The 9,853-nt window shown below is 48.7% G+C and overlaps 1 gene segment (V, D, J or C); it reads left to right on the top strand.

Moving 5' to 3' along the window:
* Positions 1–1,915: 1,915 nt before the first annotated feature.
* LOC123018545 lies at positions 1,916–2,933 on the top strand. The segment is given in 3 exon segments: positions 1,916–1,992; positions 2,170–2,486; positions 2,877–2,933. Coding segments are annotated over 3 exon segments (450 nt in total).
* The last annotated feature ends 6,920 nt before the right edge of the window (positions 2,934–9,853 follow it).

Below are 9,853 nucleotides of genomic sequence, written 5' to 3'. Positions count from 1 at the left end.
CATCAGCCCCAAGTCTTGTGCAGCTTCACATTATTCGTGCAACAGATGTCCCTCCGGGTTGCTGCACAGCGAAGAGCCCAGGACAGATTGTGCGGCTTCTCCCCGCTCTGGGTTTTTAATGACCTTTTTAGCTTGCCCCAGGTTGGAAAGCAATGGCCTCCAGGTTTTGCCCACACCATCCCAAAGTCAGAAGGAGGCTCCCTGGACATACCTTGGGACTGCCCAAGACGTGGTTCCAGTGGCTGGAGTCATGGGGCATACGGTGCCATAGACAGAGCACATGGCAGTGTGAGTGAGTGGAGAGAGTGCAGCTTTGCTTTCGCTGGGGTGATAAATTGCCTTTTCATGCAGAGAGGAGTGGGAGCAAAATGCCTCATGCTAAAGCCACAGGTGTATGCAAAACTGAAATGTTCCATTGGGTGCTGTGAAAGGAGTAGGAAACAGCCATTCAGCTGCAGTCCAGACTGCTGGAAATTGTGATTCTCTGAAATGCTTTTTCGGAGCTCCAAAGGCCAGGAAGCGCAGGCTTGCCTTGAGCTCCCTCTGTAACCGCCGCCCACTCCCCTGCTGTTTGCATCGCTTTCCTGTTGGGCTGATGCCAGATGTTTATGTTTATTTACTTATTTTCATCTCACTTTTCTGACAATATCTGTCTTTCAAAGAAAGTGGCTCACATCAATTAAAATGGGTTGGAGCGGCTGCCAACAGGCTAAGGCACTCAAAAAGCAAGAAAGGCAAGGGAACGGAGTGGAGGTGTACGGTTCTTTGAGGTTAGCAAAGGCGGCATTCTCTGAGCCGGTGCGGGCAGGAAGGCTGCTCTTCCCTTGCTCATTTTCTTGCTCGGTATGGTTGGGGAGGTCTTGTTCCTCCGGCCATTGGAGAGGACAAAACTGCTCCCTCCCTCCTTTGCTTCTGCACTCCCAGGATGACAAGCGGGTGGAGCTGCATATTCTTTCTGGCAGGGAGGAAGAAATAGCTGCTGCTTCTCAAGCCAGTGGAGGGGCCACCTTGATTTCCTGGGTGTTTTTCCTGGGAACCACAACTGGTCCCATCAGCCTGTGGCTCCAGCTCCAGGTCAGCACTCCCTCACTGCCAGGGTGGACACAGAAGACCGAGCCAGTTCGGAAGGAAACAAGTACTGCTGTGAGACTCTGCCCTAGTGCAATATTCAGGGAGGCCCTGAGAAATGCCTGCTTTGTGGCACAGAGGTTGCCCCATTAATAGGGAGCATCCTGGACTCATCTTGGTACCGCTTCAACCTATCCGAGTGCTAGCTTGCACTTTTACCTGGTCCACATTCCATCCCTTCATCCCTTTGGGATGAGTTGATATATATCCAGGAAATGTGTTGTGAGCCACCCAGAGGTGCTGTGGCACAACTGGGTGGCATAGAAATGAAAGAATGAATGGGATCTTTATTTATTTGTTTGTTTGTTTGTTCAGGGTATTTATATGCCGTCCTATTGCAAAAGCCTCAGGATGGCTTACATAAATAGCATAACTTTAAATCATCTTGCAGACTTCTTGTATTTCCTGAGGAAGAGTTTGCTTACTCAAAACAGGTGAAATATGCCAAGCTACAATTAAGCAGAAAGTCAGCGGGTGGAGAAAGTAAGCTTGGAACATAACATAAACATAAATAATCCATCAACTACATAAGATTTTTAAACTATTATCAATTGCTGTACATTGCTCAATTTAGCAGAGGACTTTTTGTTCATGGGTTGTTCAAGGTTGCTTTAAAATGAAACTAGAAACTGAATGTACTCACAAAACACACTGCCATGGCATGAGTGTGCACACACTCGCGCACGCGCACGCGCGCACACACACACACAAGAGGGGAAGAGGGAGGGGAGAGAGAAGGCAGCAGGCGGCACCCGTTTCCCTCCGCTTGCACTCGGTTCAGGCCTGGCATGGCTGCTGCACCGGCTCAGCCCCACCGTGGGGACGTCCAGCGCCTGCTCTTCTCCCTCCTGGCCCTGCAGTGGGGTGAGTGTCTGCAGAGATGAGGACAGCAGAGGAACCGGGGCTCATCCCGGGTCCAGATGCCCCTTCCAGTGCGGGGGGCCCTGGCACCCTCTCTTATTGCCTACTCCGGGTTCACTTCATCCCGAGTCACCAGAAATCTTCCCTTTCCCCTTGCCAATGCCGCTTTTCTCCTCCCAGGACTGGCTGGCAGTGACTCCGGAGTGCAAGTGCAGCAGGCACCATCCCTTGTGAGCAGGAGGCAGAATGAGCTCCTGCAGCTGAACTGCAGCGTCAACCAAGCTAATTATTATTTCTACTGGTACCATCAGCTCCCGGGACAGACAGCGCTCCAGCTGCTTGGGTGGTTCGGTATTGATGACAATCATCTGCAAGAACCAAAACAGGAGCTGAAGGAGCGGCTGAGTGGCAAGCGGGACGGCAAAGTAACCCATTTGGAGCTGAAGAGCCTCCAGCAGGACGACTCAGGGCTGTACCTGTGTGCCTCAAAGTACACGGTGACTCCAGCAGGGGCAGCGCTTGGCACAGAACCGACTGCCAGGCAACAGCGTGCCTGCCCAGGCGCACGCCTGCTTTCCGCACAGAACACTGGATCGGCAGGCAACGCATGGAGCGCATCGGCCAGTTTTGTCCAAACACAGCCCCTGCCCACACACCCTCTTCCAGCAGAATGCAGACCTGTTCTCAGCACCTGCATTTGGAGTGGCCAGATGTGCTGGCCATGGAGCACACACCGCGCTCCTCTCCCTGCAAGCGAGAACCGTGGGAGCCTGTGTCTGCTGTGCCAGCAGCATCTGCAGTCCTTCTGGAGCCTATCTCTGACTTGCTGCAACAGGCATCACCAGACCCTGCTGCTTTCCCTCTGTGTTGCTGCCCTTCCCTTCCAGGGGTGCCTCTACCCCTGGGCAGAGTCAAGCGGTTTCCTTAGGCAGCTGCTGCTCTAAGGAGAAAGCTGTGGATGATGCGCTCTGCTCCCTAAGTTCACCTGCTGCCTGATGACTTGTCCAACCCTTCGAGACAGTTGGTGGGATATAGCCTTTAATCTGAATAGCTGTGCTGATGATGTCCCTTCCTCACTATTTCTTTGCTTCCTTTCTCTCTCGGGTCTGTAAAGAGTTGACAGCTGAAGGCAGGGCTGGCCCTACTATTAAACAGGGTGAAGCAATTGCCTCAGGCAGCAGATGCTGCAGGGTGGCAGCGAGGAGTTGTAGAAGAACGCTGGAGGCAGCACGACGCAACCTTTCTGTGCCTCTGCAGTAGCCCTCTGTTGTCAGGTGTGCCAGAGGATGCTGCCCCCATCATCAGTGCCAAGGCGAAGGATTCTGCCTGTGCAGGCAGCTGCTTCTGTGTGGAGTGGCAAGGGGAGCGATCGTTATCCAGGGCGGCAAATGCTTTGGATCAGCCTCATTCCCTTCCTCCTGCATTCACCACTTTTTACCAGTATGGGCATTTGTGTCTTTATAACAGGAGTGTTGAAGACCAGCACCCCCAAAGTCAAATGCTGCCTGACGTAGCAGGGGAAATGCAACCCTTCCTTTTATGGGTCTGGGAGAGTTGGATGACTTCCCCTACTTCCTGGACCAACTTCTTTAAAGGCTCCCCCAAAAAAGGATTTCTGGTAAGTTACTGCCAGTCAGAACAAACCTCCTGACACGTCCTAGTCCATCCAGCTGCTTGGAGAGGGTTAGGGTTAGGGTTAGCTGCGTTACCAAGGATTTCTTTCCCCCCAACTCTAGAAAAAACAATTAAAAATAAAGTCATTTTGGGTTATTTTCCTACCAAAATGAAAAAATACAGAACTTAACCAACTTTCTGAAAATCCCAATAATATTAATGGTAGATTTGCAGTTGTGCAGAAGAGTTGGGTGATTAATTCCTTTAATAACTGCTGTATTGATTTATTACATTTCTGCATGGCTCACACACCAAAGTTCTCAGGGTGGATCACAAAACAAGAGTTAAGACCATATGAGACAATAACATAATAAAAGACAACAAAACAATTTAAAGCACAATAAAATTAGAATAAAAACCAAAGTTTAAAAAAGCAGAAGCATGAGGATTTTAAAAACACACTAATGCATTTTCTTTCTACAGTGAAGGGCTATATAACAGGCCATATGCTCTGAGGGAAAAAGCAAAGGAAGGTGACTTTTTCATTCGCAGAAGGAAAATCCTTCCTGGGACTTCACATTCCACCTTTCTCCTTCAACATGATACCTGGCCTCCCTCTAAGTTGGATTTCCTTTGCTAGCATCATCTAACGCTGACAATGGAGAAGCCATAAAAGGGAATGAAACACATTCGCTTCCCACTGCCATCAAACAGAGCCAGCATTTCATCCGATTCAATGAGGACCTCACAATTTGTGCAAGGGATGCAACTGAATTTCCTGCATGGTAAGGCCCCAATGTTCCTGATAACTGTTTTCAGTTATGATAAAAATAATTAAGGAGCATCCAAGGATGGCCATGAGAACGTTGAGCCTCATGCAGGATCTCAGGTGGCAAACCATCCTGTCTTCTTCCCACACCAATACCGGTCCTGCCACTATTACAGCAGACACACAGGAAGACAATATCTATACCCACAATAAATCATGCTAGAGGCAATGCTGCCCACATTAAATTCTTGTAAAGGGAAAACAGAGATCTTCCACTGCTTCACACTTCCATGTCTGCTCCTGGGGCCGCTGTTGCCAGTCAAGCTCCCTGGCATGGTCCTCTGATGATGAAACACTCACTGATTCAGGGGCCTTCTTTACTCCGCTGTGATGAATCCAAGTCTCACTCCCTGCACCGTCACAGCACTGTGTGTTGTTAGGAGAACTAGAAATGGCTCTTCTCAAGATGATTCTCCCACTTCTTGATGTAGGCTTGCTCCCCAGGTTGAAAGGAAAGGATCCACATCAGGTGGGACCGGGTGCCTAAACCGCACATATCTGTGCAGGGAGGATAAAATGGACTTCAAGGGAATAACATATTCTGACCCTCAGCGAAGCCAACAGAAGGACACCTGGCCACTTTAACTTCATTTCTGTGCAAAGTTTCGTCAAAGCTTGCTTAATTGGTCTAGTACACCATTCCACTGTCCCACTTGACCGGAGATGCCAGGAGCATGCAGCTTCCGTAGGATGTCTGGAGCTCAGCTAACTGCTTGCACAACTTCAGCCCAAGCCAGATCTGATCATCCCCGTGTCAATGCAGACTTGGAACTGTTTGTAGATGGTTCTAGCAGGACAGTGGATGGACCACACAGGGTTGGTACTCCGTTGTTATACAGCGTAGACCTTGGAGGCCGAAGCGTTCCCTTCCGTCAGCTCACACAGCAGGCAGAGTGGGTGGCCTTCACCAGAGCCTTACAATTGGCGACAGGGGAAACCATAAATATATGGACAGAGTCTAAATATGCTTCTGGGGTAGTCCATACCCACGGTGCTCTATGTAAAGAATGTGGACTCTTGACAGCAGCAGAGAAAGCTGTAAAACACCTCCAGAAACTACTGCAGTTGTTGAATGCGGGGAAACTCCCACAGAAAGTAGCCATAATGCACTGCGTGGTGCAGCAAACGGGTAATGAGCCTCTAATGATGGGATCCCCATCTATGATATTTATTTTATTTATTTGCTTAGCCTCCTTTTTGTCTTACTTTTGTCTTACTCTTACAGACAAGGTTTTGGTTTATTGGTTTTATTGTGAATTGTAGATTTTATTGTGTTGTGTATTGTGTTATATTGTACTGTATTGTTGACCAAATGGTCTCTGTTCTGATATGTGTATGCCCAAGATACAGAACAGGGGAAGGTTTTCTTTTAAAAGATTGATTCTCAAGACTAACTGTCTGCCAATAAATCATTCCAGATGGCACACCTGAGCAGTCCTCAGTTGGCCCTTTTATACATCGATCATTAGAGGGTTACATGTAACACAGTTAACACTTTCCAATAGGTTACAGAAGTAAAAAGAGTTGCAATGGCATGAACTTTCCTGGTTGCATACCAAAGAAGATGCTCGGAAGGAACGGGGAGGATGGGGTGCTATTACACAGAAGGAGGAGGAGGAGGATGGGGTGGGTTGGCGTGAATTGCCCTTTTTTGAGCTGCTGTTATCAGTCAAGTGCCAACTGGCTTTCTCTGGAATGGTGCCTGGTTAGTGTCAGCTACATTTCAAGGATACACACATGCTGATTCCTAGAAAAGAGGGTTTTTCTGTGGCCTAGTTATGTGCCAATGGTTGCCTGATTATACTTGTGTAAGTTATACCTATTGATTTGTACATCAGTATTGTATGTTGTACATTACAGATTTTATTGTGCTGTGAGCCACCCAGAGAGCCTATGAGTAATGGAGTGACATATCAATTGAAAAAACAAGACAAAAAAAAAAAAGAGGACAGATTTCGCCTCAAAGGAGGTAGCATTGAAACCCGTTTTGCTGGCTCCTCTTGCACCAGTTTTTCTCTTGTAAAAGTTAACTCTCATGGTATATTGCATTATGTTTTTCCCTTGAATAATTTTGTTGGCTTGCTGATTTTCTTATCAGCATGTCAGGTCTGGGGAGTTCATTCTATAACCTGGGTGCCACCACTGATAAGGCCCTCTTTTTAGTAGCCATCTGACTCACTTTAGTCAGTGACAGGACCTTGAAAAAGGCCTCTGAAAATGTTCTTATGTTTGGGCAGGTACTTTAACAGCTAAATGTTCAGATAGAAGACAGGATGTTATTGTGGAGTGGGGAGAGAAAGGAAAGAGTAAGGATAAACAGGAACAAAAAGAAGCAACAACAGGGAGAATTCCAAATAAAAAGCAATAAGATCAACCAACTAGTTATGTGTTATGTACAAATTTTAGGATTCAGAGCACATTCAATCCAAAGCTAAGAAGACAATCTGAGTATGTGTCTTGGACCCAATTAGCTGTTATTAGGAAGACAAAGGGGAATAAGTCTTACTTTTAATGGAATCCAAATACAGCAAAAGCCATCCCTTGGCAGAAACTGACTTTTTTTAGTCCAATAGTGCAATAAGCACAATTTTTCTTATCACTGGAGGTAACAAGGAGTTGGAAGATACCAACCATATTATAAATTAACTCCAGAGGGAGGAAGAGTGAAAAATAATAGATCAGAAGTCCCCAAACACTTGGGACTGGAGGTCACAGTTGGTATTTTAAGGAAGTGTTGTGGGTGCCCTCACAAAAAGGCTGCCATGCTGGGCATAGCCATCTACAAACCATCAATTTCCTAAAAGATAAAAAGGTAAGGTCAGGAAAAAAATGCAAAATAAGTAACTTGTCCAAGAAACTGAGGTGGCATCTGACTCCCAAAGTGCCCAGTCACAAATCTGCCTCTGCAAAGCACAATAATACACATATTTCACAGAAAGCAAACTGCTGATGCTCAGAGAAAAACACACAGCACATACACACGCACACTCACCAGCAAAACACAGGTCAGCCGTCCCCAGAGGGTCCGTTCGTCCCAATGTCCTGCTGCCCCATGCCTCTCAAAGTGCAACCCATCGAGGCAGCTCCACCGGCAACAGAAAAGCAGCCGCTGTGGCTTTGATGGAAGCTCCTGCCACCCGCCCTGCGTCTCAGCCTAAGCACTGGAGGGGAGCTGCTCCAGAAGGCGGCACTGGCGCCCTCCCCGTTGCAGCAAGTCACATCAAGAGCGGCCGTGTGCAGAGGCTGGGTCCACTTCTCCCAAAAGACAGGCTTCCAAAGGGCAGTGCCTCAGATGCTGAACCCAGGCTGGAATGCTTGGTTGCCAAGCTGAGGCCAGTGAACTTGGAGATAAGCCAGGCCTGGAACAGGAAAGGCCAGACTGGGAAGGATGGGGCCTCATCAGTCCTGCTGGTCAACTCCAGCTCAAAAGAAGGATGCAGCTTGGAACCTCCTCCCGACATGGCAGAACGCAAACCCCCTACTATTTCATGACTGCTTAGTTTGCTGACGAGCCTTAGGTGAGGGACTTTGTCCAAAGCCCCTTGGAAGTCCAAGTAAGCAATGTCTGTTTGATCGCCCCTGTCTACATACTTACTGACAGGCTCAAAGAACTCCAGGGCATTAGTGGGACCAGCTGGTTTGCCACGGTGTGTACAGAGTGCTGGACTAGATGGACCTTTGGCCTGATCCAGCATGGCTTTGCTTGTGTTCTTATGGGAATGTCTCCTCTGCCACGAAAAGCCTCTCCTGCTAATTTTTGCCCATTAAACTACTGTTAAATGCACAGCCATCAAAAGCACTCGGGGAGTTGGCAGTCCCGCTGTCACAGGTATCTGACAGCACAGCGACCCAGCAGGATAGCTCAGGGGGGGCACATGCCCCTCTGCCTCTTCCACCCTCTCTTGCTCTCTCCTTTGCCACCACCACCACTCCCAGTTAGCCCAAGCGAAAGAGAGCAGGCTTCCTCTGGCTGAGCAGGAAAACAGCCAAGCATCCAGTCTCCACCGGTCAAGCAATTAGCCCATTCTCTTTCCCCTTTCCCCATTAATTACTCGGGGAAGTGCACCCCTATGATCTAGGTAACGTTGGGGGCGGGGACGGACTGCCTTTGATCGTCTGCACAGGGATCAAACTAAGACCAACTAAGGCAAGTTTATTACAAGTGAAAACAGGACACTGAATTCAAGAAAGGGCTGCTTATGTAATATGAAAGGCATACGTAACATCCGATTGCAGGACATGGCAGTAACTACCCTACCTTGGCTGTCATCGCACGGAGTTCCCAAGATATTGGCCGGAGTCACTCACACTGGTCAAGATGGTCGGTCACAGAGGGACGAGGGTGGTACAGCGGCACCTGAGCTGGCCAAAGGGCATCAGGCCACATGGGCAATGCCAGCCGGGATCTCTCTTGGGAAGGTGAGAAGATGCAGATTACTCCTTCCTTGCCGGCTGGCTGGCTGGCTTTGTGTATTGGAAGGAGCTGGCCAAAAGGGTGGCCCAAGCGGGAGGCTTCTGTTCCAGCCCCTCTAAGGAAAGTTAAACGTCCGATACGAGTAGGCTTTCAAGCATTGTGATACAGCTACATCATTCTCTGAGGTGAAAAACTGGCTGGCCACCCGCAGAGCCTGCACTATCTTGCTGTACCAGAGGCAAGCACCATGTTCCCACAGGTTTAATGCCTCAGCGCTATTGCCCTTCTCTGACTCCGGCATCACTAACCTTGTACAAGCCGCAATGAGATCCGTACAGCTCTCATACTCCAGCTGTCCCTGTTGAATTTCAATCTGCCAGGTAGCTGTAAGACACAGGGACTTCACCAGGAATAAAATAGGGGGGGAACCTCATTTGTACTTACTTAGGGACCACAGTAAACCTATTTAGGTGGCTCTGGATTTTCTACAAAGCAATCCTTCAGCGTGGCAATACAGGGACCACCGTGGTGCAATTTCTGGCAATGCCTTTACACTAACTTCCCGTGTGTGGGAAAAGAAAACTTCGCTCCTTTCTTCAGAGGCTGCCAAAACCTACACGGAAGCCGAGAATTAACTCTTCCCTCCCTGGAATGGTCTGAGTAGCAGGAGAGAAGAGAGCTCGAATCTCTGTGGTTATTTGACAAAACAGGCTGATCCACAGAAAGAGGGTTGGGGGCCCTTAACTCTTTCCTTGCTGGTTCTTTCCCTACCAACCACCCCCCACCCCTCCGCACACACGCACACAGCTCTCCCACCCACCCAGAATGAGGAATGTCCGTAAATTCAGGTACACGGTCAGCCTGCAGGTTCAGCAGCACTTCCTATCGATCTTGGTGACACGGATATTTACTTCTGACGAAACAGGCATAATAGGTTCGGATTAAAAACTTCTCCATCCTGGCAAGTTTCAGGCATCAGGTTGGTGCGAAAACAAAGCGGGGGTACG

Source organism: Varanus komodoensis, unplaced genomic scaffold, assembly GCF_004798865.1.
Source record: "Varanus komodoensis strain SLA01 unplaced genomic scaffold, ASM479886v1 scaffold110, whole genome shotgun sequence".
NCBI lineage: Eukaryota > Metazoa > Chordata > Lepidosauria > Squamata > Varanidae > Varanus > Varanus komodoensis.
The sequence above is the reverse complement of the archived record's forward strand: the minus strand, read 5'-3'. Positions and strand labels throughout refer to the sequence as shown.